At 45.4% G+C, this 15,269-nt stretch overlaps 1 protein-coding gene across 1 annotated transcript in view; it reads right to left on the bottom strand.

Moving 5' to 3' along the window:
• FRMPD2 (FERM and PDZ domain containing 2) overlaps positions 1-15,269 on the bottom strand; it is a 131,448-nt gene that overhangs the window by 9,940 nt on the left and 106,239 nt on the right. The window contains exons 38-42 of the mRNA XM_019555523.1: positions 11,730-11,815; positions 9,185-9,300; positions 7,255-7,403; positions 4,358-4,448; positions 1,991-2,325 (exon numbers count right to left, since the gene is read on the bottom strand). Of these exons, the coding sequence (XP_019411068.1) occupies positions 1,991-2,325; positions 4,358-4,448; positions 7,255-7,403; positions 9,185-9,300; positions 11,730-11,815 (777 nt within the window). The remainder of the gene's footprint in view (positions 1-1,990; positions 2,326-4,357; positions 4,449-7,254; positions 7,404-9,184; positions 9,301-11,729; positions 11,816-15,269) is intronic.

Raw genomic sequence — 15,269 nt, 5'->3', positions numbered from 1 at the left:
CCAAGATGTGGTTCAATCTGAAATGGGGGTGCAGTCATGCCACTGAACCCCCTCTAGATCTGCCAATCTACAAGAAAGGAGTTTACCTCTTGCCTTTTTACTGTCAAGGACTTCATTAACAGTATGCTCCCCTTGCCTTGGACTAAAACTGAAATGATTATTGTAGATGATTTTGAAGGCTCTCCTGGATCTTTGACACATGGCATACTAGCTCTGCTGAGGTGGGGGCAGTGAGATGATGAGCAGGATCAGGTGAAAGCAGAGATGGAATCCATAGAAAGGACCATGCTGTGGGGAATTACGATCTGAGTTCTTACAGGCAAACTCAGTCAATGGCAAGAGGAAGACCCAGTTATCTCACTTAATCTGTCTGTTGGACCCTGAGTAATAGGTTGATAAGACATGTAGCTCCACCTTTAGAAGTCAGGAATGGGATATAAGTTGGAGCCGTTGGCTTACAGGCATCCCATGGAGCTGGAAGATGTTTCTTAGAAATAGTAGGAACATCATGGCAGGGGATGAATAGTCCACCTTGGTTAGTGAATCTCTACCCCTGATAGTGAGGATGTTCCATTCAGGTCTAAAGTCCTGGTTGAGTTCAGGCCCTAAACTCAGCACAGTGGGTGCAACTGTCCAGAAGAGGGTTTTGGTTGAGGGAGGACAAAAAGAACTCCAGTAAGTCTCTTTCCCTCAAACCGCATACAAAGTTTGTATGATCCAAGATCATGGGCAGATTCTGTGGGCTGGCATTTATGTATTCATCCTTTCTGGATAGAACATCAGTCTTGCCAGTGTGAATTCTGGATCTATAGGTAATTAACAAAATTAAATCTGGAAAAAAAACCCCAAAAGACCCAGGGGCTTGTTACTGGTTGGGATTCCTTGCTGAGCAGAAATACTGTAGGTTCTTGTGGTCAGTCACAACCTGTACTGGGTGTCAGGATACCTCCAAATGATGGCATCATTTTACAAAGGCCTTCTTTATGGCCAGCAGTTCCTCATTCCCAGTTTCGTAGTTAACTTTGGCAGAGTTCATCTTCTAGGAACAGAAGGTGGATGGCCTCATAGCCCCCTGACACTGGGACATGTTCTGTTCCAACCGTGAAGTGGAAGCATCTGGCTCCATTATGAAAGGAACAACCAGACCTGGGTGTGCCAAGACAGATGTAGAGGTAAAGGCCCACTTCAGGGAGTCAAGTGTGAATTGAGTTTTCTAGGACCATTGGAACAAGTCCCCCTTTTTGAGGAGCATGTTCTAAGGGCTACCACTTTGGAGAAATTCCAGAAGAAACCTTGGCAGAAGTTAACAAAGCCCAATAATCATGGGCTCCCCATACATCTCTTGGAGAAGCCTAGTAGGGACCCCTTCGATCCAACTTTGTGAAGACACACACTTGCCCCAGTCTTTCAAACAGTTCATTGAGAAGGGGTAGTGCATACTAGTTCTCATGAGTAGAGCCAGTATTTTGTAAAGTGTGGGAGGGTGAAGGAGCAATGATCAACGCAGCAGGCCACACCCCCACTGCCAGGTTCCCTCCCCCGACTGAAGCAGACAGACCACACCTCAGAAACATCAGCCAAGGACATTTAGAAGACCACAAATCAGGTAAGAACCTCCCACCCCACTATCTTTATTGTTCAATGGCTGAGCTGTAGTGTTTCCATGGAGAGGGGCTTGGAGCAGGCCATGTAATGGCTCTTCATGGTACTAGATAGGCATGACCAGACTAAATCAAGCTGAACTGTAGCAACTCACTGTGGTCTTGGAAGGTGACTTGGAAAGAAGCAGTTTCAAAGATAATTGGGCTTGAAATGAACAGTGAACCATCTATCGTCACTAGGTCAGGAGTTTCCCAGAGTAATTCAGATTTTCATATAGTTTAAAAGATAATAAAAAAATACTACAAAAATGAAAATAGTCCAAATACTTACAAAGATATAATATCAAGTCACCCTTGTGACAGCAAATAATTAAATATATTTAACTTACCTGTTTATTAATCAGTTCTATTATTCTGATTATAAAATAATCTAGGATCTGGTAATTGTCCAGCCTCAGGTGGAATTGAGCCAGGTCCACAGAGATACATGTAGGTTCAGGCCAGTATTGATGACATTTGATTTTTCCAAGTTCCACTTCTTTTGTCATCATGGCAATCACATCTGATTGGTTCTCCCAAATCATCTGCCAGAAATCAGCTATGGTGGAAGGCAGAGGCCCTTGGGTTATAATATAGAAATGCTCCTCTTGTCCAACAGGAATTCTGATGTAACTTGCATTAATATAAGCCTTGTTTTCTCCCAGAGGTACTCGTGTCTTATCATCTGAAGCAGAAAAAAAAAGTATTGTTGAAACCTTGTCATTTCAGCAGAAAATCTGAAGCTATGTTCCTGTATATCTATAACTGAAGGAAGCCTAAACATCTGGCAACTGAAGGTTACCTCAATGGTATCTAGGATGCAGATATGTTTGGCTAGCCAAGTGGCACTAATATCCATACTAACTAATAGGCAGTTTCTGCAAACATATCATGTGAGTCATCCCTTTAGGACTTATAATGGGACTTCTGACAACTCTTATAACTATTACAGAATCCTACAGTAGTAGCCTGATATACTGCAGCTCACACTAGTATTCTATAGTAGTGATCTACTTCCCTACAATAATACTTATTTGTATAACATTAGAAACTTTAAAAATGTGGACTATTTCACTATTTTACATAGCAGTGCAGTGCTACAAATCCTGTTTCTGGTCCTAACATAGACAATTACAAAGATTTATATGAATAAATGTAAGTTTTGCTTCTTTCATGATGAGTCTCTTCAGATTTACTAATAGAGTAGATCTGTACTTCAGTGGCTGTGTCTACAAAAGATGCTTTACTGCACAGCAGACTAATCTACTGTGCAGTAAAGTGTCACCGTCTACATGTGCACACCATTTACCATGCAGTAAATTAGTCTAATGTGCAGTTAGCTAACTGTGCAATAAATACTGTGCAGTAGTTATTGTGTAGACACTGATTGGGAGCAAATTTGCTTCTAGTCAGCCACAACACCAGGGGGTCACAGGGGATTAAGAACCTCCCTGGTTCTGGTACTGATCAACTCCCAGTTCTCCACAGGAGCCAGGATCCAAGTAGCACTGGGACTGAAGAGCTCTCTGCTTCCCTGCACAACTGGAGGCTAGCCAGGAGCTGTCCCATTTCTGGGGTAACTCTCAGCCAGCCCCCAGCTGCTTGGAGAAATCCCTGCCCAGCCTGGGGCTGGCTAGGAGTTGCCCCAGAAGTGGGACAGCTCCCAGCCAGCCCCTGGCTGTGCATGGAAGCCCCACTGAGCATGGGGCTCATCCCTATGTGCACAGGGCAGGGACAGTTCTGCAGTGGCAGCTGTCTCCCAGCCCTGTGCACAATCAGGACCTCTCCCGAAGTGTACAGGGCAAGGAGACAGCTGCTGCTACATACAGCTGATAGAGCTGTCCTGGCCCCTTGTGCATGGGGATCCGTGCTCCCTGCCTGCCCCTAGGCTAGCACCCCAGGGAAGCATGGAGCTCCCCCTGGCTGTTGCATGGGGCCAGAGCAGGGTAGAAGCAGCCTTGTACTGGGCAGCTCCCACTGGGAGTAAATTTGCTCCCAACAGGGAGCATGGATAGACGTGCTCCCAGGGAAGGATTACTGTGCAGTATTTTACAGTGCAGTAAGCCTTTATAGTATTAACAGTACATATAGACATGCCCAGTGATCTGTGTTAATACTAATCATTCAGTTCTAAGATTCAAATCCTCATTCCTAAAACTAATTTACTGGTAGAAAAGCTTTAAACGCTTATTTAGAATGCTCAGCTAAGAATTGATGTTAAGGACCAGATCAGACACTATTTTCTGAGAACATGGGAAAGGATCTTGGACATTTTCTAGTAACACAATGATCCTAGGAGAGAAGTCTGTTGTATCATTGCAGGGGCCAACTGATTATCTGTAAGGAGCTACCATTACAGAAATACCACCCATCCCACTCTGCAGTTACTCCTGCAGAAAGTTTCACCCACTCCTGATTTGTAGGGTTGATGCCTGGGAGGTTATAAACAAAACACCCAGCCCAGGGGAAGAGAAGGGACTCATTGTATAACCAGGATCCATAGTAATAATGAAAGACTTAATCACATGCATACTTCCCATAAATCCTACTTAACTGCCCTCTAACAAAACTTCATATATTCTACTGTTTTGGACTCATCCATGACCAGAAGCAGTTGAGGTTGTTTCTGTAACTCAGTCTGATGGCCATGTTCCATAGTTCCCAAATATTCTTCCAGTGGCTTTATGTTTAAACCACCTAATAATGTACTTGCTTACATGGAAGGATATCTCGGTATCTATTTTTCTCTCTGTTCTCTGGTGCTTTCCCAACTTTGCAGTCATCAAGTGGTTTAATGTGTTCTAGAGCCTAAATCAAAGGAAAATAGTTATGTTATGCTATTTTCTGTCTCCAGAGAAGCTGCAGAGCTACTGTCAGTAACTACCATCCCCACAGCTAGAAAACAGCATTCTGCCTGCAATGCAATCAGCATACCATGCTCTAGACCAGGGGTTGGCAACCTATGGCCCACAGGCTGGATCCAGCCTGCAAAGATCTGACTCATTCCACATTTTACTAAAGGCATATCCATTTCCCCAGCCATTTGATCTAGTCCATGTTATGCTAGTGGCACACCTATCACCAAAGTTAAGGCTAGCTGCTCTTCCTTGCTGGAACTTCTGCTCATAGTTGCTGGAGTGGCTGGAGAGGAATGCTGGGCTGGCCAAGTTACAAGCTGCAGCCTGGGTTTGCAAAAGGTTGCCAACCCCTGCTTTAGACTTATCAGGGAATATGAAGACCCAAATCCAAAACACTTGAATTACCCATGAAAAACCAAAGGTGCAAATCATGTTTCACTAATTTGCCATTAAGTTGGTGATGGGAGTGTCAATTCTGGTGTTTGAGACACATTCTAGCACTGGTAATTAACAGGAACAGTTTGGGATGTTGCTTGTGTAATCCTGATATATCCACAAGCAACACCTCAAACTGTTCCTGTTAATTTCTGCTGAATTTCAGTGCTAAATTTCAGTGATGAGGGGTGGAAAAAATGTATATTTGCATATTGTAATGTGCAAGTTAGTGTAAATTACATGGTTTAAACATAGGTCTGAAGGGGTCTAATTCCACACAACACACACTAGGGAAGATAGGTGTGTACATCACAGTTGTTTCACATCCCCTCATATTTAGATGCTTTTCCTGCTCTTCATCTTTTTTTAACCTTTTGGTATGCATTGCACCAGCTTGCATTTCACCATGAATCTACTCAATGATATGGACATTAAATTGACTCTAGCCCACAGTCTGTAACATAATGCTTTAGCATGGAAGTAGTCACATCCTGGTAAATTACTTCTTCAGCCTAACACAGTCAAAATAGATGCTAAGTTTGAATGAAGGATCAGATGCAGAGAGCGCCAATTTTCTTTGGCATCCTTGGTGAGGAGACCTCTGTGATTCAAATTACAGGTTTCCCTCAATTTATGCGGTAGATGCGTTCCCAGGAAATGGTGCATAAATCGAATTCACATAAGGTGAACCCAGTTTACAATGAAACAGGTAGGGATGCATTCCCAGGGCAGTGAGGGAGGGAATGGGCCTGGGGCTGGGGCTGGGGAAGGGCAGGGAGAGGAGCATGGTACAGCCCACTGGCTGCAAGCAGGTGGCATCTGCTGTTCCCAGGGCTGCAGCAGGGGCAGCATCGGGTTTTTCATGGCGCTTGGGGTGAGTGACAGCCCCACTCACCCCACTTCAGGGCCGGGCCCCACTCACCCACCCCTGAAGAGCCTGGTGCTGCCACTGGCTTGAGTCTGCAGCGGCCACTGGCCCCCACCTGCTCTCAACCAGCTGCAGGTGGCTGCCCGCCCCTGCTGCAGCTGCTCTGTGAGCAGCCAATACAAACAGCTTGAAGCTGCTGAGTTGCGCCACGCCCCAAACCCCCCAGGGCTCCACCTTCCCGGACACCATGTCCCAAACCCCCTGACACAATGCAGCCCAGTAGCTGCAAGCAGGCAGCGTCCACCACTCCCAGGGCTGCAGTAGGGCAGGCAGCCGCCTGCAGCTGGACAAGAGCAGGCTGGGGCCACCCTTTCCCCTTCCCTCACAAACTCAACTTACCTACTTGGGGAAGGGCGCAGCATGCCTTTGCGGATCACATAACATCGGCCTATGCTGATCACATATATGTGAATTTACCTCGTGTATAACCAATTTCAGATACAAAAGGGTCATTGCATAAGAGTGAATTTGTATAAATTGAACCCACATAAATCAAGGGAAACCTGTATGGTATCTAACAGTTGCTAGACTCAGTGATACACTTCTGTCTTGATCAGTAATAGGCAATGCATCAGATATCAAGTCTTTGGACTTTAGGAAGGGTAAACAAATACCAGACCTTGTGTCCACTGGAATTTGTAATTGGAAGGTCTAGGATGAAACAAGGGATAGAAAGAACATATTAACATGCAGAATAGCAATTACCATTTATGACCAGAAGCATCTAGTCTACTATTCAGTACCAGATGCTTCAGGGCAAGGTGCAGCCTTATAAGGAACAATTATAAAATAGCCCACCCATAGGAAATTGGTTTCTAGCCCCTATTGGTAAGTATTTGCAGGAGAGTTTCTGCCCTTTTATAGAGTTAACCCTATTTGATGTACTTCTGCGTGTTTCATCAGATTCCTTTTGAGTGTTACAAAATTCTTAGCTTCAATGACATTTTATGCCCCTGAGTCCCATGGTGCAGTGTATTAAAGTAGTTCTTCTAATCAGCTTCCCATCTAAGTACCTAACAGCACTAGAGATGCTACCTCTGGAATGTACTTTAAAGAATAGCTCAGGAGAGCTGAGGGGGCTCTGCAGAAAAATTAATCTGCCAAGGTTGATTCCTGGGGGCATGGAATGGGAGAAAATATCCATATTCCCCCTGTCTGGGCAGGGAAATAGAGTCCTGCCTGCATGCAAAGAGGGAGATGTTTATTTAATACTTCCTCTCTGTATAGATCTGAAGACTTGCTGTAGCTGGGAGCAACTCCCTATCACTGTGGCATCAGTAAGGACCATCTCTGGCTATGGCATGTGGAGAGACGCTAGAGCTTAAGAGAGATACCAACAACTTTATGCCCCAGCTGTGCCAAACACTTAAGCCTATGTACTTATGCATCTCACCAAAAACTCCTTTAAGATGTCCTGCTTCTCAATCTGCTGCTGAAGGGCTTGAATCAGATTTTTCATGCCAGTCCTCAGACCTACCCCAGTTGGCACTGGGTTAATGTTAGTCAACTCAGTCAGTTCATCTTCAGACACAAGGATGCTACCTATGGATTGGTTAAAAAAAAGGGGATGTGTTCACAACTGATTTTTAATATTGTAATTCAGTATACACATGCAGCAAGCTTTCTAGAGGTTGGATTACTATCCTGTTAAGAATGTGGTTCCAAATACCATCAGCTTTCTTGTGGGAGACAGCCTGATCCAGATGCTATGGCCATTGCCATGTGCAGGTTCTACATGCAGCCCAGACTAAGTAAGATGTTACTACAGAACTGTATTCATAATGCCTACAGGGCAAAAGTCTCTGGCTACATCTTCACTGTAGCTCAATTGCATTCCCACAGTGGGTTCCTGTAATTAATCTTGTCCTTTTCCTACTGCTAGGAAACACGTGTAAATCACTCGCATCCTTCCTGTCAGGACCTATTTCCTGTTGTCCTCATTCTACCTTTGTAATTTGCTGCTATTAAAAGCAATCAGTAAATCACCACTCCACTGGAGAAAGGAAAAGTAGAAAAGAACCTGAACCTCCGAAAGGTGTCTCCTAAATACTCCCTGGGCATGTCTACACATTGCCTTTAATGCACAATAGCCTATTTTACTGTGCATTAGAGCGTCACAGCAAAAACCATGCTAATACACTAATGTGCAGTAAAATTAAGCTACTGCATATTAAGTGTCACTAAAAAATTTGTGAGCTTTTGCTACTGTGCATTAGGGCAGCCTAATGCACAATTAGTTAATACCTCACTTTAGAGGTCCTAAATTTAATGCACAGTAACAAAAGCATATTAATGAACATGTAAACACACCCCAGTGACTCAGCTTTCTGACCATCACCCCTTGATCAATAAAGATACCCTTCTCTACTTGAGATGGAAGCAATTGAACTTCTCATGGGACAAACAGGCAGAGTCCTTGCGTAAGTGCCTTTCAAGCCCTCAGAACAGGGTTCAGCCCTAATCCACCAAAGCAGGTGTTAAGTATATGAGTGGTTCTGCTGATTTTAATGACATTATTCTTGCATAAAATAGAGGATAGGCATCCGTGTTTGTAGAAGTAGAGCCTATACAGGCAACCCCCGCTTAGCACTCTTAATTGGTTCTAGAAAAAATGACTGTTAAACAGAACCTCAGTAAGCAAAACCCATTTCCCCATAGGAATGAATGTAAATAAAAATAATCGGTTACCACCACTTCTTGCCACCATCGCCGCTTAAGCCATGTACCATCCTGGACCCCATGCTCCTGCTGCCCTACCCTGGGTCCCACCAGCCCTGGCCCTGGGCAGCATGGGCAACTGCTGCCTCCTGAGTCGGGGGAGGGGGCACATGCCCCCTGACTGGACAGTCAGCAACGGGGGGGGGACTCCCCCCCATGGCTGATCCTGCTGACCAAGGGGAGGGTTCCCCTTGCAGAAGCTAATCCTGCTGACCCACAACTGGCAGCGGCACATCGCTGGCACTTCCAGGTGCACCGCTGGCATTTCTGGGCTGGTGGGATTGGCTGTGGGGACTGCTTCTCCTGGCATACTTCCCAGCCAGCAGTCTCAGGAGGGGCACCAGCGCTCTTGCCTACCCTGCCTGCACGGAAACACTGGCTGACAGGGGGTGCACCAGCACTCTCAGAGGGTGCATGTGCACCCCCATGCACCTCCTATGTCTGAAGTTCTCATAGCCAAGATAAAAACAGAGATGACTGTTGCTACAGGTAAGCTCCATGGAACCAAATCAGCAGGTGCGCAGGCATAATAGTATTGACAGTGCTAGAGCTATGCTGGAGTTCTGGCCTAATATTTTAGGGAAAAGAGAGCATCTTACAGTTACCTCTAGGTAAAATGGAAATCCGCCGAGACGCATCATCTTCATTGTTCCAGCTGTCTGATTCAGACTCCTGGCTGTTTCTCCTAAAGCTGCTTTCATGCTCAGTGTATATCTGGGATCTGAAAAGTATTTGTTTTTGTTGTAAATGGCCGCCTTTACTGCAGTTAGAACTGCAAAAATTTCTTAGTTCTACTTTTGCTCATACCTTTCTTGAACCTTCTGATTTCAAGCACTGGTATAAGCACTGAGTGCTATGAAATCCCAGGAGTAAAAGGTTTTGGGTTTTTTGTCTGTATTTACAGCAGTGCCTATATATACAGCTGATTACAGTATTAGCTGTTAAAAATGAAATTCCATAAAATTACCTGGATGAAAAGATACATCCAAAAGAACTGTATTAATAGACTGTCCATATAACAACAGTTAAAGTTATACCCACCAGAAAATAGGGTCTTCAAAAGTTTTAGATAAAGAATACCTGGTAGCATTACCTATAATAAACATCAACACCATACGCTTGACATCATGGTGTACAGTAATGAGGGCCAACTTTTCTGACAGAAGTATCCCAAAGGAGTCCTGCACCCTCCCAAAGTGTCACGCCAGTCCCCTTTTCCTGCCTGATCTGCTGCTCTGCTTTCTGTTCCCTGACTGATCCATTTCCATTTTCTGCTCCCTGCCCTATTTGCCACTGTGCTGCGTATCCCCTTCTGATCTATCACAAGCCACACACAGAGGCTGCCCATGCCATTTGTGGCACTCATGCTGCAGATTGGCTATCCCCAGTGAACAGAATCAAAGGCTGAATCAAAAGCTACAATCAAAATAGATCTGAATGTGGGGAAGTCTGGATCCAAATCTAAATGTCAAGGCTATCTTATTTGCTTTAATAGTCTAAAACTCTACATTCAGAGCTCTAAGATATACATAAAAACAGAGCTTTAGGGAAGCTTGGGTCCCGAACCACTCATTCAGCTTGAATCCATTCCTAGTGTGCAACTGCACATAAAAAATGGTAGCAGATTTCTAGCCAATGAAAGCAAATGCTCAAGTCTCCTCAGGATCTTAGTCTGATGTCTTAATTATGAAGTGATTATTTGTTGTGTTGTTAATTTTACAAGGAAAAAGCATTCCCTATGCTCTTCAGTGTAAGCAAAGGTATTTTTTTTTCTCTCCTGGTACTGGAGATGGTCCTCATTGGTTTGGGGAAAAGTACCAGTCCACTCAAACCTTCAACCAAAATGCCACCTCATACTTTGACAGCAGGAAAATGGCTGATACATATGTTGTTTTCCAGTTCATGTCCATGAATGTTTCCAGTAAAGGCATAACATATTTCAGTCAGTGGGTAGGTCTACATTGCAAATGAAGACATTACTCTACTTCATGCAACTACACCAGTTGCTTTTAAATGAACCAGCTTAGGTACAGCTTACCACTGGAGCCACAGCCACATGAAGCTCCATCCAGGCCAAGTTTTACAGCCCACTCAGTCAGCTAGTCCTCACTGGGTGCGTCTACACGAGACACTGACTGCACAGTAGCCAAGAAATACTGCGCATCAGTGCATCACAGCACAGACAGTGCTAATATGTTATTGTGCAGTATTATTAGGCTACTGAGCAGTAGCATTATGTAAAAAACATTCACTGCACAGTAACTCCAGTTACTGCACATTTATTTAGTACTTGCTATTACAAGCACTAAATACATGCACAGTAATGACTGCGCAGTAGCTTCTCATGTAGACGCACCCACTGAGTTCCATATTGCAAGGGCTACATGACCTTCACTACCCACACTAGCTAATTTAAATATAACTGGAATATGTCTTCTTGAGTTGTAGCCATATGTCTGGATTGCTGTGTAGATGTACCTGATACCTTACTCACAAGCTCTTTGCATGAATGCACTGTTTACTATTTACTAGTTATTCCATGTGATTGGTGACCTGTGTCAGAGGAAGTTATTTCTGATTACTGAAAAAATGACTCCAAAGCTAGAGTCAAGACAAACTAGTTACACCCAGTGATGTTAGTGGGAGCTAAATGTGCACAGCAAGCACATTTATACATGTCGCTATGGTGATGTTTTTACTGCGCTGCGATATAGTTCTTCCAAAACGAAGTAGTAAATCATGGCACAGTAACAGCCTGTATTGTAGACCCCCATGTGTAGATCCCTGCGGATGCTATGTCACTGTAGCACATTGCTACGGCAACATAGCAGCACATGTAAATGCAACCAGCATGTCTCAAAGTCAGGCCACAGGGACAATATGAATCATATGGTGCATTCTGTAAATGCAACATGTGCTCTAGAGTCCTGGTCTAACATCTGCTCTCCTTGCACTACCATGTAGACATAGGCTGGCATTCCCCACCCCAGAAATCACTGCAGTTTCAACAGTGCTGAATAAATATAGTTTGAACTGCCCTGTAGGAGGGCAGGAATTATACAGACATAAGTATAGGACTGCTCAAAGACATATAAGGATAAGCTGATCCTGCTATACAATATAATGACTGCTTGTACTGGAAACATTTACCTGCCTGCAGCAACATTGGTAACATCCTGATAAACTTGTTCTGCTGAATGATCTTGCAGGGGGGGACTACATTTGCTTTCTGAATCCTATAGAAACAAAATATGAAAAAAATAAAAATAAAATTAAAAATCAGCAGAAGGAAGCAGCAAGAACATAGCTCATTTCACTGACAATTGACAAAAAAATACCTTTTGTCAGAAGAGAAACAATTGTCAGAAAAGGGAAATGGATAGAATAGGTTCCCCTTCAGAGCTAAATGTATGACTGACTCAACATTGCAGAACCTAAATAGATTTAGATTAAATCTCAGATAAAAATAAATTAAGAGCAGCAACCAAAAGCACAAGCTGCCTAGGAAAGCTGTGGAATTGCCTTAACTGAAGGTTTTTTTAAAAAAGCTAAAGGGACACATATCTAGGGCAGGTAAGGAATAGCTCATCCTATATCTGTGCAGGTGATTGGTTTAGATGATCCTTGAAGTCCTTCCAATCTCATGATTCTGTAAATACACAATCTGTCAAAAATCACTGAAGCCTGGAAGAGTTTATGTCAATTATTCCTCTCCACCCTCACAAACTGAGCACAATTACTTACAAGTCTTAACTGACACTGTGCTCTTTAATTTCCCTTTGTTGAGATACCAAAGGTATTTTTATCCCCCTCCACCCAAATACTGTATTTATTTGCACACCAGGTGCACCTTTCCCCCCAAATAATAGGCCTCCATAATTGGGCTGTGTGTTCTAACTGAGGAAGCTGATTTCTGCGCTGGAATGCAGGCACTTAGGGTGCCTACACACGACGATTTTTGCCATTTAAAGTATTCTAAAGCCATCACTTAATACATGTGGTAACTTGAGAATGTTTTTAAAATGGTGGAAGTTGCCTTGATTAAACGTTGTTGTATGCGTTTTAAATGTAAGGCAACCTGCAGCAGGGCGTTTTAGCCTACCTACTTGGCCTTTATTGCACATGTATTAAATGGGGCTTCCCCATGGCCTCAGGCTGCATTGTGCCGTGTCTGCACCCCCTCCCTCCTACTCTAGAGAATTACAGCAAGGCACGAAACTCACACCAAGCCACAGAATGTCTATTAAGTTTTAAGGCGTTGTACCTAAACTGTTTTAAGTAAAGTGCAAAAGTTACTCAGGCTGTCTAACTTCTCAACAGATGAAAGGAGATGTGACAAAGTCAGTCAATCAGCGGTCCTTGGCAATGGTGTGGGAGAAAAGCCCAATGCACAAGTGGCAAACCTTCCCACAGTGGCTACAGGACCACTTGTCAGATGGAGGCTGAAGTATACTCTGCTTCCTGTCTCACCTGTGGACCTCAGCCTGGGCTGAGGCTTTCCACAGCGACTGCACCAGCCTTGACCCGGCTTCTCCAGACTGACCTGTTGTAGGCAGGTTATATACCTGCACCTGTAGAGGTACCCATGGATGCTAGAATGGCTGCCAGGGTATCTGTTTCCTTTCCAGACACATGCAGGAGTGACAGAGTCCTGTTATCAGCGTCCCTCACCAGCTGCAGCTGGACAGCTTGAAGTTTGCATACCACGTGCCCCTGTCACAGCTGTGCCCGAGTTGGTTCAGTAGCTGGGACAGCCTTAAACGTCAGGCTATACAACTGCAGCCAGAGGGTGAGTGGCACTGATGATGGGATTCCACCCTTCTGCATGTGACCAGCATTCAGCCATAGCGAGCCCATGCCATGACCAGTAAGATTCTGGAAAAATCTTTTTTGCTTCATTCTGCTTTCCCAAAATAAAGTGCATGTCTTATTTAGGGGAATATGATATGTAAGAAAGTAGATGTCTATTTATCCCCAAATGATGGAGCTGTTAATGGTAAGGTATTGCTGGTCTCTGGAAGCAGCACTTAACTAGTTGTAATGGGACCCCTACCCCATTACTGAAGAAAAGAGGAGCCAGGGAGCAACTGGCTCACTCCAGCCCTCTGGAGGGACTAATAGAGGCAAAGAGACCTTTAATAAAATGGCCGCATGCCCCAGATGCAGCCTTCACAATGCAGCTAGTGGTGGGTCAGGTGACCCAAAGGAGAGGTTAGAGTCCTTATAAAGCCAGGACCATGGCTGAGGCCTCTGCAGGGGCGGGGGTCTGACCTGCTAAGGGAGAAGGACTCCAGACCATATGGAGTTGCAAGGAAGTCCCTGCATCACTAGGTAGCTAAGCTAAGTATTTTGGCCAAATATTCAGCTTGTTTTCATGGCTTGACATTGACCCAGAGTTGGGGGAAGCCTTTTGTGTGGGAGCAGATGCTCATATTTTGTACTGAAGTTTGCACCAGAGGACCAGATTGTAGCTGTGGGGGAGGTGGAGGCCCCTGAGAAGGGTGCCTGGGACACACCGGGTCTTGAACACTTCAAAAGGGGAAAGGCAGTATAAGTGGGCTCCAGCTGAGAGGCCAAAGCCCAGCTATGAGCCTTAAGAGGCTGCAGGTAGCACCAGAGGATGTACTGGTGTCAGTTGAGGACAGTAGCATAGAGCAAAAGAGACCATTCTGCATTTAGGTTATGATACAAGGCATCTGCCTTTTACATACGCAAGTTGTAAAAGCCTTGGAGCTAATTTTGCAGTACTGGATCATAGAGTCATAGAGAAGTGGGGCTGGAAGAGACCTCCAGAGGTTACTTAGTCTACCCCCTGCCTAAGGAAGAATCATCCCTATCCAAATCATCCTATACAATCGATTACCTAAACTCTGCATAAGACTACCACCAATCCCCACACAACACCAGGACTCTAGACCTAACATCCTAGTCTGCCACACACAAATCAGGAGAACATGGCACCCAACATCCTGCTTCTATGAAATATTGTCAGTATATGCTCAAGAGATCCCAGGTAGAGGGCCATGCCCCTTGCTACAGAGGAAGTCAAAGCCCCCCATACCCATTTGACCATGGAGTAGAGATACTTCCTGACCCCAAATATGGCACTCAGTCTGATCCTAAGTGAAGGGGCCAGATCCTCCAGCTAGGGAGTGGGGCCGGGGCTGGGGCTGGGGCTGGGGCAGATGCTGCACAGCTGGGTGGATGCAGGACTGAGGCATGAGCGGTTCTTCCAGGGGGCGGGGCTCCTGCTGCTACGTGTACCCCTGGAGGCATGGGGACGTGTGCCCCTGCATCTGTGCTGGGCAGGTAGGCTGCCGCTGCAGGCTGCGGCTAGGGCCGGGTTGTACTGGGCTCTTCCTGTGGATGGCTCTGAGCAAGGCAGGTTGGGCACAGTGGTCCCGGGGGCTCTGTTCCCTCCAGCCTGGCAGTGCAGCTGAGGCTGGCCTCTCTCTGCCACCTACCCTCTCCCCAGTGGTGCAAGGCCAGGGCCAGTGCAGGGAGGTAGCCAGAGCCAGTGCAGAGCTGGGAGGTGGTGGATTTGTTGGTGCAGGGGGTGCTGGTGCTGGGCAACAACCCCAGTCGCGGGGGAAGGGGTGGCCGGATGGGTGCAGCAGGCCCTGACCCCAATCCCAATCCTGGGCCCAGCTCAGCTTCACTCCCTCCCAATCCATGCCTGGTACCAGACCC

This window comes from Crocodylus porosus, unplaced genomic scaffold (genome assembly GCF_001723895.1).
Source record: "Crocodylus porosus isolate Cpor-Errol unplaced genomic scaffold, CroPor_comp1, whole genome shotgun sequence".
NCBI classification, from domain to species: Eukaryota; Metazoa; Chordata; order Crocodylia; family Crocodylidae; genus Crocodylus; species Crocodylus porosus.
This window is presented reverse-complemented; position numbering and strand designations above follow the sequence as displayed.